Source organism: Electrona antarctica, assembly GCF_951216825.1.
Source record: "Electrona antarctica genome assembly, chromosome: 3".
NCBI classification, from domain to species: Eukaryota; Metazoa; Chordata; class Actinopteri; order Myctophiformes; family Myctophidae; genus Electrona; species Electrona antarctica.
This window is the reverse complement of record NC_136808.1, coordinates 18,595,714-18,613,576: the sequence shown is the minus strand read 5'-3', so window position 1 is coordinate 18,613,576 and position 17,863 is coordinate 18,595,714. Positions and strand designations below refer to the sequence as shown.

The 17,863-nt window shown below is 44.8% G+C and overlaps 1 protein-coding gene across 1 annotated transcript in view; it reads left to right on the top strand.

The window, feature by feature from the left end:
- Nucleotides 1–17,863, top strand: part of sox6 (SRY-box transcription factor 6) — a 144,882-nt gene that overhangs the window by 17,400 nt on the left and 109,619 nt on the right. The window contains exons 2-4 of the mRNA XM_079497731.1: nucleotides 2,929–2,955; nucleotides 8,937–9,177; nucleotides 14,552–14,762. Of these exons, the coding sequence (XP_079353857.1) occupies nucleotides 2,951–2,955; nucleotides 8,937–9,177; nucleotides 14,552–14,762 (457 nt within the window). The 5' untranslated portion in view covers nucleotides 2,929–2,950. The remainder of the gene's footprint in view (nucleotides 1–2,928; nucleotides 2,956–8,936; nucleotides 9,178–14,551; nucleotides 14,763–17,863) is intronic.

Here is a 17,863-nt window from a genome sequence, read left to right as displayed (position 1 = left end):
AAAGAAAAGAAAGGAGAATATATGTAGTGTGTTACCCTTTTTCCCTTTTTTTGGTCAAAATCACAGCAGGAACTGTTGTTTGATACCACAGCAGTATAAACGTGTTGAATGTCAAGTCAGTGTTTTAATAAATCCCCCTTTAGGCTTTGTAACATCAGATATGAAACCATATTTGTTTAATGTGTTTTTGATTGATTCAGTGATTGAGATCTAAAGGGTGGTCACAAATGTTTTAGGGAGGACAAAGGGTCTCTTTGTGTGCACAGAGGGCCCCCAGTTGAAATGGAGGAGTAGTTTGAGATTACCAGATTATTTCCTACTGGCCCAGTGAGTGAGGCGAGCGTAGCCGCAGCCCTGCACGCCGTGCTGGGCCGAGGCTGAGCATAATGAGTGTGGTGGCAGGGGAACCACAACAGAGCCGGGGCAGAGGCTGCTTGGGAACCCGAGGCCCTGTGGCCATCGGCCAAACACAGACACACAAACTCTGCCGCACTCTCGTGGTTTTTTAAAGAAAGCAATTTAGTTAATGATTTCATTCTGAAACCCTGTCATGATGCATGTGTCTCTGCGTCTGCCAGGAAAAGAGAAAAAAACAACAACAACCAATAGAGGAGCTAACACAGAGGAAAAGGTGTTTGTAAACAAGAGTTGATCTTGACAACTGTAGATGACGAATGACGTGCTGCTGGGAATAACACGCTCCCCCATACATCACATCTGCTCGGAACGCACAACACAAGTCCTGCTCGGGTAATAGATGGTGTTAGGTATATCACTTCTGGCAAAACTTGTATTTTGACAGACGTACCGCTGTGTCTTGCTAAGCATGGCTCAGGACGAAATGCAGTTGGAGCCTAGTACGGGCGGTCAGACACATGGTTAGCAACAGCCTGCCGAGGCATTTTCTGTTTCAGTCAGCATCTAATCCACTACAGTGCCTGCTCTCCCGGAGTGGAAATACAGCACATTTTTCTGTTCAACCATGTCTGTCAGCTCCCTGATTTTATTAGGACTATGTTTCACATTCATTTACAGTGGGGGTTTTCTCAGCGCCGGGCCGTGAATGAAACCATCTTAGCGCTGCTAAAACAGCAGCTTGTACATGTCTTCTGTGAACCAAAATTTTTGGGCAATTACTCAGATCAATGGCAGGAGTTTCTGGTTCTGCTCCTTAGGTCTCATTTTTTATCCTGGCCTCTCTCTTTTTTTGTATCAGCTGTCAATCACCCAATGCTAACTTTTAACCACCGCCAAACAGAGCAGGGTGCCAGCCATTCATTTAATCCTTCACTTTGGTTTTTCTCCTCTCGCTGTCCAACCTGTCACCGCGATACACACTGTTGACCATGCTTTCTATTCAACACGGGGCAAATGAATTGGTTTCAGTGGTTTAAATCAGCAATCAATGTCAGTTCCCCAACATAATAAGGCTTAATCATAAATCTTTGAGGTGTGGCCTGCCTGACCCCTATTCATCATGCCTCTGCTAGATGGCCTCATCGGGGTGGAGCAAATGAACTACCCCTGTTTTGATTTTCCGATTGACGTGTCACATGAAACGTGGCCACGCTTTTCCCCTCCCTCGTCCTGCGCTGTCTTTCTTCTCACAGTCGCGCAAAGGAAGAAACAAGAGCCCAAAGACAAAGAGGGGGGGTGGGGGTACATGTGTGCCCCTTGTGAGCTTGCTCAATGAATTATTATAATTAATACAGAGAGAGGAAAAGAAAGTACAAGGGGAAAAAAAGTAAATGAACAGGAGGTGAGACTAAAATGAAGGTAATGAGCTGTTGTCTGCGCTGCCCCTAGAATAGGGCTGCTTAATCAAAAGAGTGTTGAAGGTAATTTCCTCATCACCCCCCCCCCCACACACACACACACACATACACACACACACACACACTGCATAAATCCATTTATGAGATGAGAATGGAAGAGAGAACAAACCAGCTTTTCTTTTCATTAGACATCACAAATTTTCCAATTTGGGTGACCAGTAACTGGCGAAGCCTTCTACTTTAGGAGAGGGAAAAAAAAGAAAGAAAGAAAGAAAGAAAGAAAGAAAGAAAGAAAGAAAGAAAGAAAGGAATTAGGATAGTGGCAGAGAAAGCGGGCCACTGTGTGTCGACATTCCAGATGTCCAAACGGCAGTTGTACCAACCCCAGTTCTTCTGGGCACTGAGGCTGCCAACGATGACCTCATGATGGCCTGGCCAAAAACTGTGGGCCATAGTTATCCTGCCATGCAGTACAATAAGCACCCTCCCCCCTCTCATAACCCACCCCCCTCTCATAACCCACCCCCCTCTCATAACCCATTCACTGTCTCCAGCATCCCTGCCCTTTTCTGTTGCCTGCAAAATTACTCCATAATTAGCCATTGTTCTTGATTATTTGGCTCAGTTTGTGAGTGGGTTTTTAATCCCCCATTTCTTTCCTTTTTAGAGCGTTCCCTATACATCCATTGTGCATCTCTCTGGAACCTCGGTGATGCACTCCCCCACTTGTATTTGGCACCTCCAGGCTGTCCCATAGCTCGCTTTACTCGGAACGGCAAGAGATGTTAGCCTGATTTATACTTAGTTGCATGCTGGTGTCTTGCACTGAAAATGGCAGGTCTACGTGCTCCCAACGCATCGCAGCATTGATTTGTTGAATTGTGGCCCTTTGCTGTAAACTCTCAAGTACACACAAGAAGTTATCGTTATAAATGGCAGTAGAGACCTGGCCTGAATAGTTCTTTTGTTAACCATTTTCAGAATGAAAAGGGGGGCCCCATCTATATTTCATCTGTCACCGTTGCTTTTCTTTCCTTCCAACAATGCTTGATTGTTTCCATGAAAAATTCAGGTTCCACAGACAGGAGAATTCTGTATTATTATGTTCCTGCCAAATTCCGATCTCTGTTTTCCTTCCCTTGCACTCACAAAGGACTCATAACTTACTGTCAACCATGAGGTGAGCCACAAAGCTCCACTGTTGCTCAGCAAATAGGCTGTGTTGGTTGATGGCTTGACTGCCTGCGAAGTTTGCTTAACTGCAGCAGTAGCGACAGAAGTTACTTTGGGAACTGCACTCCCCAGAAGGCTGCAAGAGAGACAGAGAGAGAGACATATTGGAAAGCAAAGAGAGGAGGAGTAACGAGGCAAAAACAAGTAGATTTTCTTGTCTTTCTATCTTTTTTTCCTGAGGCAGTTGGTCGGCTGGTTGGATAAACAGGGTGTTGAGGACTTGGATGTGCAGTTGCTTGTCTTGTGGTTCACACTTTCTCTGAATGCTTGGCTTCTGACTGAAGGTCCGCCGCGTCTTGGGGTCACCTAGCTGCCACTACAGAGTGACGCACGGCACGGCTGAAACAAACGGACAGCACTAAACCATTGAACTGTCAACTCTACGTGCATGAGAATGAGTGAGTTGTGTGAGCTGCTGTGGATCCGTTGGATCTGAGAGGGTGTTACTCCGTCCAGCTCTGAGCTTGTGTCCCAGGGATCGGGAGGAGGGCCCGTGGCACGAGGGGACAGAGGAGGAGGAGGTAACAAGAGATTCAATGTGTGTTCTTCAACCCATCCTCCCAGTAGACAGACAGGGACCCTTATAAGCATTATAAGCATTGATATAGCAGGAAGGAATCCCCCCCCCCCCTCCCTTCACAATCTAATTTGCTTTGTCTGTTTTTACAGTATATTACTGTATATTAATAGCGTGAACATTGAAGGATCAAATTGAGAGTGTGTGCATGCATGCATGCATGCCTGTGAGTGCGAACAGGAGGGTAGTGTGAGATATGTAGCCCCCTCGAGTTGATTATCCATCCAGGAGGCACAGCATGGCTCTGTCACAATGGAGGGTGATAATTTAATTGTGCTAAACGGTGGATACAGTGTCAATGCTTCTCCAGCTGGGAGCCGTCAGGTAGTAATATATCTCATTATGGCAGGTGAGGAACCCAGTGGAACCCTACGACTGCACCTGTTGGAACAGGAGGAACCCCTGAAGGGAAACATACTCCCTCTGTCTCCCTCTCTCTCTCTCTCTCTTTCTCTCTCTCTCTCTCTCTCTCTCTCTCTCTCTCTCTCTCTCTCTCGCTCTCTCGCTCTGTCGCTGTGTGTCTCCGTCTTGGTGTCTCTTGCAGATACGCACACGCAGGCACATGTACAAACAGATGCCAACACACTCTTGCGCACATACTCATGCACCTTTTCTCTCTCTCTTTCTATCTCCCTCCCTCTCTCTCTCTCTCTCTCTCTCTCTCTCTCTCTCTCTCTCTCTCTCTCTCTCTCTCTCTCTCTCTCTCAGGCAGGCAGGCAGGCAGGCAGGCACACACGTGTCGCTCGCACGCACACACGCATGCACGCACACACGCACGCACGCACACACACACACACACACACACACACACACACACACACACACACACACACACACACACACACAATAAATACAATTGGATTTTTCTATTTTTTTTAAAATGACACAATATTTAATATTGATTCATATTATATCCTCTCCTTGAACTCAAAATTGAAATCAATTATCACTTAGTCTTTATTATGTTTTATATTTCTGTGTTCTGCCTTGTCCGAGTAACATCGATTGGCAACAAACCTGTACAGTGCAGAATAGTGACAACCGTTTTGTCAGCATTATGTGTTTTAAGAAAGGACTTCATGCTGGATGCCAGTCACTGGTGGTGGTGTGGAGTTACTTATCACCATTGTCTATAAAAGGTCAACAGAGCGTAAGAGCAGAGATGGTAGGCTGGAAGTCAGAGCTTGCAGCGATGGAAGGCAAGGGGGAAACAGGATAGCCACAGACACATGGCCCCGCAGTCATGAGACCTTTAAGACGTGCGGCACACAACGCTCTTATAACACTCACCAATTAAACAGAGGGCTGTTGCGTGATGATGAAACATTATCGTTGGGAACAATTCATGAGTCAAAGCATTCCGGGCCACATGAGCTCCCGCTCAACTACTCTTAATCCTGTAAATGTGAGCAATATTGTCAGCTATTTATAGATGACTTCTCTTGCGAACCCCCTCTCTCCTTCACTGCCTGCAGGTCTCCAAAGTCACTCATGGGGCTCAGGTTTTAGGAAAACGAGCATTTCCGTTCGCGCGTATTGATTAGTTTTATTATTTTTTTGCCCGTTAGTTGTCCATTGTTATTGTGCAACCAAGCATGAGGGGAGGATGGCTTGTCAGGGTTGCATGAGCGGCCAGTTGTTCACTGCACGACAACGCAGGCACATATCGGGCTTATTTTTCCGGTAAAACGGATTCAATTATTGATATGATTACAATAATACTGTATGAACGTCTACTGACGCACTAAAATACAACATATAGTAGGACCACTTCACCACTTGTCAACTAATCTTCATATAATTGGTCCTAACTAATGTTAATGATAAAATAGCACAATTCTTTTCTACTCAGTCTGTGTCTCATAGGAGCGCTGTGGGAGGTTCAGAAACCCGTCCACCGTCATTAGGCAGATTTGTTTTTAAACAAGATTTTTTTTTAAACAAATTTAGATTTGTATTATCGTGAGAACGATAGCTTCCATTTTCACATTGTAACTTTTCAGGAATAGAAAGCCTGCAGACCCTGTAGAAAGAGTTCTTTAATCACAGAATGTGATACGAATTCACAACCTTTCTGCCTGCTCCTCCTTATTTGTTTTCCACGTTTGATCTGTACTTAATCATGGCGCCCACGCCACACATTAGCACTGTTCAACCCCCTCAGAGTCTATGAGGAATAGAACTCTGTACGGTTGCTCTCAGATATTTTTCTGAGAATTATTGGAGGGCTCCCTTTCAATAATACGAGGTTGTATTATATTGGGCTTGTCAGAGGTTGGGGGGTTGGGGGCAGCTGGGTTCCCTGCACTCTTTAGCTGCCTGAGCGCGCGCCCCCCCACCCCCCCCCCCCCCCCCCACCCCCCCACCCCCACCAGTGCTACTAATAAATTATTAACTCCTGCTGACAAATACTGTTACGGAGCCCGCCACAGATCTGTTGCATTCTTTAACAAGATTGCTGTAGACACATGTTACAGAGGCAATGGAGTCTCTCTCTCCCTCTCTCTTTCTCTCTCTCTCTCTCTCTCTCTCGGTCTCTCTCTCTCTCTCTCTCTCGGTCTCACTCTTCCTTATTCTCTCTCCCTTCCTCTTCCTCTCTCTCACGCCTCAGCAGTTTGACTGATGGCTGGAGACCAGAGTAAAAGTGCCTGAGAGACTGAATATTTTAGTGGTAAAATAATACCAGTTGATTTACTGGGTAATACAAAAGAAATGCTTTGTTTCACTCTCACACTCCATTGAGGATGAGGTGCTACTGCTTCTGGTAGAGATCAGCCTTTTTGGATGCATGAATAAAAAATATGTCTGTCTCTCTCTCTCTCTCTCACACACACGCACGCACGCACGCACGCACGCACGCACGCACGCACGCACGCACGCACGCACGCACGCACGCACGCACGCACGCACGCACGCACGCACGCACGCACGCACGCACGCACACACACATCCACACAATCACACATACACACACACACACACACACCTACACACACACATGCACAGTCCGTGTCACTCATGGCAGGGAGAGGCCCTGAACTTCATTCCGAATTTTGATTTTCAATTAACACTCCCCAATTCTGAGGTAATTTTCTGTTTGATATAATTACAGGAAACAATTTAATGGCTGATTAAAATTGAGGGCTGAGCCCCACTAAAGAAAACAGCCGGTGACACAGACAGACAGACAGACAGACAGACAGACAGACAGACAGACAGACAGACAGACAGACAGACAGACAGACAGACAGACAGACAGACAGACAGACAGACAGACAGACAGACAGACAGACAGACAGACTTCTCTACCTGACTTGCTGCGTTGTTTACACAGCTGCCGTGGCCCATGAGATTAACATGGGCCTGCTATTGGCCATGCTTTTACCGCCCAAACTGAACTATGATTTTGTGTGTGTGCGACATGCGTGTGTGTGTGTGTGTGTGTGTGTGTGTGTGTGTGTGTGTGTGTGTGTGTGTGTGTGTGTGTGTGTGTGTGTGTGAATGCGTGCGCGTATAGAGACACACATCCACACACAATGTGTGCGTGCCTATTGTGTTTAGATGTTCTATTTCTTACTAATTCGATACAATAGCACACAATAGAGATGGTAAAAGCATGCCAACCCTGGTTCAGCTGATGGCCATTGTCACACTGCCGTGGACATACCAGGACAATGGCACATGTTGTAGTTAGTGTCAAAACATACAAACCCTACCATCCGTCCCTGTTCTGGGCATGTCATTCATCAAAAAGTGCTGATCTCCAAGCTCACAACGCATCAAAATGTTACACGTGAGCTTGTATAATATCTGCAATTTGTACAGAGAGATTTGGTTGTAGAGGGGGGGGGGGGGGGGGGGGGAGGATAGAGCCCTGTCAATGTATATAGGGTTTAAGTGGTTAACTATTTATATGAACACTCCAGATTTTACTGTGTGTCATTAGTAGTCTCTCTCTCTCTCTCTCTCGCTCTCTCTCTCTCTCTCTTTCTCTTTCTCTCTCTCTCTCTCTCTCTCTCTCTCTCTCTCTCTCCCATTCTCTCTCTCTGTCTACTAGAGTGGATGGTACAGTGCATTGTCATTCTCTCTCTCCGTCTACTAGAGTGGATGGTACAGTGCATTGTCATTCTCTCTCTCCGTCTACTAGAGTGGATGGTACAGTGCATTGTCATCTCCTGGTTTTAATGTTTGATGTCCTGTAGATGAGATAAGTAAGCAGAACAAGGGATCAGGGTGAAAGCGGATTAGGAGTTAAATACACTCTGGCTCCATTTCTCTTCCCACTTCACATCAGTAGGAAGGCCACATTATCCCCTTATTAATTTAATACCAAATGCATAATTAGATTTGCTGGCACAGTGTTTAATTTCATTCATTGTAGCGCACAGCGTGATCGCTGCCTCGTTAATTGTGAGAACTCAGAATCGGTTGTATTAATTCTGTATGGGAAAAAATCCCCTAGAAAAAGAAAAGAAAAAAAGGGGATAAAAAAAGGAAGCACTGCGTGGAATTAGTGGAATTAGCACAAGTTTCCTTTTGCACCTGCAATGTCAACTACAGTCTTCACTGTAATATTCATGAAAGCATGTGACAGATTTGTGAATTCAGCCCCCCCCCCTCCCCCCCACTGTTGGGTCTTGACTTCCAAGTTGCTTAAGTAGGATTTATTGGTCTGAGGAAATGCTGTCACACAGAAAAAAAAGGTTAATAATTTGCTAATTTGACTCGTGGAAAGAAAAAAGGGAATGCTATTTTGATCAGCGTGCTTTGGAGAGAATTCAATCAATGCTCATAATATAATAAGATGACAGAAGGGCAAAATCAATTTCAACACGAATGATGACGGTTGATTGATTCTGTAGCTTGCAGAAGAATGTTGTCAGAAGGAAAACTCTGCAAATATATGTGCACCACGTGTCCCATTTAGTGAGCTCACACTCACACAGTTATAGCAATTTATCTGTCTGTTGATGTCATTTACATTATTATATATATTTTTTAATTCAAAATAAATACATTTAAAAATGGCCAATTCATTGGACACAACACATTGTGAGCTGTTTGTATTTTGATATAATATAAGTGTCCAAAATAGGGATGCTGCCATGGTTAAAGTTATATTGAACTCTCAAGTTTGTAACGTGCTCTGTCTCACTGACGCATGCTCATCACCCAGTAAATGACTACTAACAACTTCAGTGCAAGTGCTGATATCACAATGCAGAGGCCATTTTGCTCGGCTTCAGCGTTCCGTATAGATAGAGGACAACGCAGATGTCATGTCTTGCTAGTGCCACATTATTATGATTTGAAGTTTGCGATTGGTGACCCTCTCGTTGTTGCCTCCGCAGCAGAATAATGTCTTCCAAGCAAGCCACATCGCCGTTCGCCTCTGTCACCGATGGGGAGGACATCATGAGCCAGGAGCACCTGAGCTGGGACAAGGAGGAGAGCGCGGAGGCCCACGGCACGCCACAGCTGCCGCTGCACAGCCTGCTGCACGGCAAAGCCCACCCAGACGAGATGCAGCCGCTCAGCAGCCTTCCACCTGAGAACGACTGGGACAGCCTGGTGTCAGCACAGCAGCGCATGGTGAGAGAATGAGACATGCACGCACCACACACACACACACACACACACACACACACACACCCGCACACACACACACACACACACACACACACACACACACACACACACACACACACACACACACACACACACACACACACACACACACACACACACACACACACACACACACACACACACATTCCCTTACTGAACCATTTATGAGTAACATGAATATCGGAGACTATAAAAATTGCATTTGCCTTAGTGTAGTGTAGTCTCACCACTGTAAATAACAGCCATGCCACAGGAAGTTGACTAAATGTCTGTGCTCTGATGTTCGCAGTGGTTAATTTGACCTCAGACATTGTCATGTATTTTCTATTTATCATACAGTATCAGCTGTAGCTGCTCATCACTCTTGCCACTGAGAGTAACACACACACACACACACACACACACACACACACACACACACACACACACACACACACACACATGTGTGCACGTATGCATACGCATACAGTACATGTGCGTCACAGTGGCAGTGTGAAGGACAGTCACAACAGAGACCTCATAACAATCTTATGAAGACTTTATGATCATGTGTTCTGCCAAGCGCTTGGCTTTGATGTGTGAGACCTCCACAAATGTCTGTCCACCCCCCACTCCCCACAAACACAGATGCACGCACGCATGCGCAAACAAACACACACACACACACACACACACACACACACACACACACACACACACACACAACACACACACACACACACACACACACACACACACACACACACACACACAAATATTTAAGTTGGTGTATTCAACTGCTACACTCTCATACGGTAGCATTCACTGGTAATTTAAATGTACGTTTTATTAGCGTTAAGGTTGTGAGGGTTATAATATAAAATATAGTGTATCCTGTAATTACTACAAAAATATTGGAAGCAGTGAAATGCTAAATATAATGTAATTTCAACTAAAGTAAATTTGGGGTTAATTTATCAGCAAAATGGCTTTATCTATTATAAATATGTTAGACATTCCCTCAAGTTGACATTGTTTGTGATAGGAAATTATACTCTTAATTCAAATTAATGTATTGTATAGCAAAGGATGATTCAGAATTGATTCAATACAATAAATTAATTATTGTGTTCTGTAAAAGGAACATAAAACTGTACCAAAGTATGATACTTGAATAAAACATATTAAAATAATAATAATAATAATAACGCCCATCCTCCAAAATCATATACAGTAGCAAAAGGAACAGCTCGAAACTCACTTTAGATGCTCCAAAACAGCAGCTGCTGTTTATAAACGTTCGCTGCTGAGTTTTTTAAAGTTTTGGAGCATCTTTAGTGAAAATTTAAAATAAATAAATAAAGTAAAATCACACACAAGCTCCTTTTTTATTTTTTTATTTTACCGTTGAGCTATTAAGGGAAAATACATTTGGGAAGACTAGTTGTTTCCACTTGACTTCTATACAGTGACTCTTGTCAACCAGTAGTGGTCCGACCCGACCACAGGATGTAAAAGTCTCAATTGAAGAGCTGGGAGTTAGTTATTGTATGAACATACAAGTGGCCAAACCCCATGTTTGAACCCTCTGTCCAGAAGCACTGAGGGTTTCAGGTGGACAACACTGCACCGACAGATACTATTAGTTTTAACCCAAGTCCTCCTTCACAGATTATGTTAACCACATGAATCCTATAGCGCAGTGGTTCACAAACTGTGGTGCGTGAAAATAGCAGATCTACAAGCTCACACTATATACTGAGTATAGCGTGAGCTTGTAGATCGGCTATTTTCGGTGAAGAGATTTGGTGTAGAGGTCAATCATCATCGTTCCCCATCATCTCATTCCGGCTAATTAGAATTTACCTCCTCACCTTCGTCTTCAATATTTGTGTTTACGCAATGTTTACACAAACACTCAAAGCTGGCCATTCATTGTCAATGGCATTTAATGTTTGTGTTGGGACAATGACGTAAAACTGGCCATTCATTGTCAATGGCATTTAATGTTTGTGTTGGGACAATGACGTAAAACTGGCCATTCATTATCAATGGCATTTAATGTTTGTGTTGGGACAATGACGTAAAACTGGCCATTCATTGTCAATGGCATTTAATGTTTGTGTTGGGACAATGACGTAAAACTGGCCATTCATTGTCAATGGCATTTAATGTTTGTGTTGGGACAATGACGTAAAACTGGCCATTCATTATCAATGGCATTTAATGTTTGTGTTAGGACAATGTTTGTGTTTACACACACCCTCAAAGCTGGACATAGGAGGGGCTAGCGCCCCCCAAAAAGGAGCAACTCGGCATATTTAAGTGGTGAATGTCATGTTGAAAACCCTAAAGTGAAACATCACGGCGGGAACTGAACTCGGCCTTATCTCTTGCCTTCTCTGCGGGCTACCATCTTGTTGTCATTAATAAAACATGCCTTGTCCGCAGTATGCATGTGTTGTTGTTCTTGTTGTTGTGTATGTAGCATATACATCTGTAGCCAGACCCCAGACGCAGGGAGGGAGGGGGGTACTTTGATGTGAGCTGAGGGAAGAAGAGCAGAGGCACTTGTGGGGGCGATAGACAGAGGAGGCAGGTGGTTGTCTGTGACAGACGGGCCCGTGGTAAAGAGACCCAGAGGGCCTCTGAAGTAGCTCTGCACAGGGCCGCCCAGACGCTCAACACCTCGCTAGCACTCTCTCACACACACACACACACACACACACACACACACACACACACACACACACACACACACACACACACACACACACAGTCACACGCACGCACGTGCGCACGCACGCACGCATGTGTATAAAAACACTCTTACATACAGAACATGCACCTACACAGGCACACAATTACACATGCATGCACTATAACTAACACACACACACACACACACACACACACACACACACACACACACACACACACACACACACACACACACTGGTTAATTTCTGTAATCTGTAATCTGGTTAATTAAAAAAAAGGTATTAAACATAATGTGGGGAAAAAAATAGTGGAGGGACTGTACCTCTGTGGTCTGCACAAGATACGTGGCACTGATCAGTCCAGTGGTTACGCACACACACACGCACACGCGCACACACAGAAACAACATAGACCCTCAGACAGCTCGACTCCACGGTGTAAAAAATTATACTGTTAACTGTTTGCTAGTTAAATGAACACAGATGATTTTACTTTGTACCTCGGAAACAGTCATGTGGACCCAAGTAAACAAGGTTATAAGTTGTGGAGCTGACCTTGAGCAGGTTAAACGATGCCCGCAGTTGGAGTTCAGCCATGATGGGTTCTTTGATGATTCTGCTTGAGCTCAAAGGTCATATCTCTGCACGTATTGTTACCTCTCACTTTGATCATCATACTGACAATATCACTTCGTACAGGAGTGGGAGTTAAAGGGGTAAACGTGCTGTCAGCTTCCTTGAGTTCGCAATATTTTTATAAAGCACCCGAGATAGAAGGAATCTAGAAACCGTAATGGAGAGAGAGAAAGGGAGAGAGAGACAGAGAGACAGAGAGAGAGACAGACAGACAGACAGAGAGAGAGATGTAAGAGAGAGAGAGAGAGAGAGAGAGATGTAAGAGAGAGCGAGAGGGAGAGAGAGGAATGGGGGGGGGCATAAGGCAATAGGAATGAGAGAGTGTTGCGTTTGCTGATTACCTGACTCCACTGCTGTGCCATGCGTCTGTGTGGGCTGTGCCCTGAACCTGTGCCAGCTGATTAACCCAGCTTCGCTCCACTCCCCACAAGCACTCTCCACCATCTCTGCCACGCCGCATAATCAACCAGCCCAGCCCTGCCCTGCCCTGCCCTGCCCTGCCCTGGCCTGGCCTGGGCTGGGCTGGTTGGTGCTGAGCAGGTCGCTTGCTTGTGCAACCCTGGCCCTTGGTACGGTACAATCTGTAGTGTTAACCACTTTCAACCTGGCGTCCATATTTATGGAATATCATTATAGGGAAAAAAAAAAATTTCAAACATTTCAAAATTATTCAACAACACCATTGTATGAGAGTATAAGATAGGGCTTAAGTGGTTAATTGAACTCTGACGATGTAAAAAATAAACACAAATTATCCTTTGAACATGTGTTATACTCTCTGGTCCACATTCACCATCATGGAGAGACGCATGGGCGTCAAACATTTCTGAAACTTTTATTGTATTTCTGATTATTTAGTAGTTATTAGTACAGTAGTACTTATTTACTGTACTTACCTGATTTATTTATTTAGTCAAGAATGTCGGTGTCTCTTTGGAGCCAGCGCTCTATTTCCCAGACATCATTTCACCACTCTGCCTTGTTGTATCGCACTCTCTTCATGCGGTTGTTGATAACACGTACATTTATTTCTATAATAGACATACATTCACACATTTATTCTCTTTTTTTGTCTGGGCAACGAGAGTATTGTCAGTGAATCAGAGCAATCAAATATTCTGTGGTTAAAAACAAAGCAAAACTGCAGCTTCTGGCTGGCAGTTAACCTTCTGCTTTCTCAGACTCTACAAACCATAATTAACACTAACTTCAGTCTGACACCCCCACGGCCCATGTGCAGACGACACTCCATTTCACCCTTTTTCTCTCTCTTCATCTTCTCTCTCTCTCAAGTGTGCGTGCACGCATGCTTCTTGCTCACACTCAAGCTCCTCTATCACTCTCATCCTGAAACTCACGCTCATTCTTCTCCCCGTTTCCTGCATGTTCTGGCTTTGTGCACAGGGAGCACTCAGCCCGTCAGCCGGAGACAGGACCCTTTAGTTAAATACTAAACCACACACAGGTGGGACCGAAAAACAACAACAGCTCGAGACAGGCCGCAGATTTACAACGGCCCCAGGCACTCAGCTGAGAATAGGTCTCCACTAGAAAATGAACAAATTACACAGCAGTCACCCCAACACAAATGCAACACTCCAAAGCAATTTGAGAAATTACAGTAGGGAGGGCTTCTCTGTGTAGTCTCTTCACCGATGAAAAGTAGAACCTGAGCACGTTATGGCTGTGCCCTATGAAAGTATACCTCATCATTTCATCTCAATTTTTCTCTTGTCACAACTCATTTACCATAAATGGGGAGCTCTGTGTGAGATATAGAGGAATCTGTCGTGTACCCTATAAAGGGAGAGGAGTTGTTTCACGTGGTCCAAATTGAGAGAGAGAGAGAGAGAGAGAGAGAGAGAGAGAGAGAGAGAGAGAGAGAAAACTAGCAATCACTGCAATGTAAATGAAAAGACTGTCAGGAGCACAGCAGCGCTAGCCGTTTAACACCAATGCCCCTCTGCTGTCGTCACCCCTCCTGTCTTTTTGTTTTCTTACAGGAGTCTGACAGCAATAAAGTATGCTCCCTGTACTCCTTCCGGAATAATTCCACCTCCCCGCACAAGCCTGAGGAGGGGGCCCGGGAGCGCAGTGACCTGCTGAGCGGATCGGCGTTCGGAACTCCCGAGCGTCGCAAAGGAAGCCTGGCAGACGTAGTAGACACTCTGAAGCAGAAGAAGCTTGAGGAGATGACAAAGACAGAGCAAGACGGTATGTCTCCCTTTTCCCTGTGTGTGTGCGTGTGTGTGTGTGTGTGTGTGTGTGTGTGTGTGTGCGTTTGCGTGTGCGTGTGCGTGTGTGTGTGTGCGTGTTCTGTTGTTGTGTGTCAGTATGGTATGTTGTCTGTTCGGGGCCTAAAGCCTAACTTATAGTTTGTCGTAGTATCTGTATCACTCAATGAAAAGAACATATTTTCCAACATGTAAAAGGACATACAGTACAATGAGTGCTGGCATTTTCTTCACCGCAACTTGTTTTGGATGAAAATGCTTTATTTGGAGTGGGCAACGTGGTCGTATGACGCAGGATAAATGAGAGTATGAATGCCTTTTTCCTCCAACAGACTCACACTTTAAAAACGTTATGCGTATCTCTGGTCTTTCTTACTTCCTGTCTGTCTACTTTTCTCTTGTATCTCTCTCTTTCTTTCTCTGTGTATCTCTGTCTGTCTCTCTCTCTCTGTCTCTCTCTCTCTCTCTGTCTCTCTCTCTCTCTCTGTCTCTCTCTCTCTGTCTCTCTCTCTCTCTCTCTCTCTCTCTGTCTCTCTCTCTCTGTCTCTCTCTCTCTCTCTCTCTGTCTCTCTCTCTCTGTCTCTCTCTCTCTGCACACACACATACACACACACACACACACACACACACACACACACACACACACACACACACACACACACACACACACACACACACACACACACACACACACACACACACATTGAGCTGGGAAGAGTGACGTTACAGTGTTTCCAGTTTGTTCTGAACCTCGTCCAGTGTGACAAGGTGTGGGTGGCACGACACCTCAACGTAAGTGTGGTCTCCTGTCTGTGCCAAGGCAAACTCCCAGACTATAAAACACATAGGGCTGACCTCACGCCAGGAACATTACCTCTTTATTCTGCTCCACAGAAAACTCTTCACTCACTGCAGCTATTCGTCAAAGTCAGCCATGCGCAAACAACTAACGTCCTCCTGTTGGACCGTACCTGCCCCGCACACGTTAACCACTTAAGCTCTTTATGCTTTGTTGTACGGTGCAGTGTACGGCAGATAGCGGAAACGCCCAATCTCTTTTTCCGCTTTTTTTGTTTTTGAAAATCGCTGAAAATTGTCTAAAGAAAATTCTGGAACAAATGTTGAAACCTAATTCACCTATAAGGTGTCCAAAATACGGACATCAGTCGTCACATTCAACATTCCCTGAGCCTTTAATATTTCCCTACAGTACGCTGTGGAGGATCTCCCCCTCCCTGCGATAAGGTGGTTATGTCTGTGTCACATAACTGCACCCCATATCGCCCTGCTTCTCTCCCCAACTCTCCCCCACAGCCTGCAGTCTATCAAGAGTACAGCGGAAAAACAAATATTTGAGAGAGCCGCTGAAACATATCCCCCATTCTTAATTAGGGCTGTAATATAACTACATCCAATCAAATATTAGACCCCCTCGGGAATACTTGTGTCTCATTGGGTATCTGGGGAGCTCTTAGCTTAAGTACTTCATCAGATGAATAAATTAGACCTCTGTTAGCCTTAAAAATAATTTGCCACTTTATTTTTTTTAAGTGTTCATTCGGTGGTCTGTCTTTGTATGAGCTTTGCTTTGACTATTGTGGGCTACTCCTCAGATACTTGTTTATCTCCCTTTTAGCTTATCTGTCTGCTAATGGAATTCTGATCATCTGTTGTGAAATAATGAACTTGTGAAATGTACTTACAGTATGTCATGCACAGAGAATGAATACATGTATTATTATTATTTATTTATTTCATAACCGAACATTTCATTCATTACCTATGTTCAGACAACGTTTCAGGGTAGATGTTTTAATTTTTATTGTCAACATTGTTGGATTTTTGTTTGTAAAGAAGCATACTTTATCAATCAATATGTCACATCAGTTTTGACTCCTCAACAACAATGAGCTTTGATCTTCACTTGGGAATATTTCTTACCTTCCCCTTGTTTTCTGGCAGGGCAGATTTCCAAAGCAAGCTTGTCAGAGCCCTCTGTGGCGAAGGAGGGCGTTATGGTAATGAGACCCAGCTGGTGAAGGCCGGTTGTTGCAGTAATTTAAATGGTCAAGTGCAGCTTGTAATCCAGGGCCGTATGTTAGTGCGGGGAGGAGAGGGTGCTCTGGAGTGCCATACAGCTGTTTTAATCTCCTGTTAATAATAGAGACTCAGTCTGCCTCATGCCCTGTATCACCGCCACTAAAATATATTCCCTTGTTGGAGGAAATTAGTTTCTGAGGGAACGCTACCAAGACAAAGTTCAATGTCCTCTCTAAACTGGATGAACAGAGAGAGACACTGTCCTTAAAGGCACTATATATAGAGAGCTGCAGCAGGGCTGATCGGTGCTTACTGTAGGGACACAGGTTAGCAACTGGCACTAGACACCTCTAATGCTACCCCCTTTTCTTTTCTTAGGATGTATTATCGTATGTCTTTCTTTATGGCAATGAGCCACAATTGGAAAGGGCAGAATTGAACCTGTGTAAGGAACGTCCAAGGAGGTTGGAAAGGCCATTTGTTGCCTTAATGACTTAGCTAATGTGAGACAAAGAGCGGATGAGCTAAATATATCACTTATCTAAGCATGATATTACTGGGACAACTGTTGTGTCTAATCTTGCTGCTTTGGTGCCTGGGTAGCTGGGATCATTGCAGTCCTCAGAGGCGGTTTACCATCTGCTGTCATTCTTCTCCGGGCTCCCTGGCCTGGTCAGGAGAGCTCATTGTGCTGATGGACTGAAGGATGAAAGGGACAGAGAAAGCTCGGGGGCTAGAGGGCATACGAATGCTAGCATAATCTGGCACGCTCTTTACACAGTGCATTACCCTGCAATTGAATGTGTTGTGAAATCCCACTTAATTGGGGTGTGTAGCATATTGTGTGTGTAGCATATTGTGTGTGTGTGTGTGTGTGTGCGTGCGTGCGTGCGTGCGTGCGTGCGTGCGTGCGTGCGTGCGTGCGTGCGTGCGTGCGTGCGTGCGTGCGTGCGTGCGTGCGCGTGGGTGCGTGCGTTCGTGCGTGCATGTTTGTTTGTTTTTCATGAAACATATTATTGATTATGAGTGGGGTTTATTATT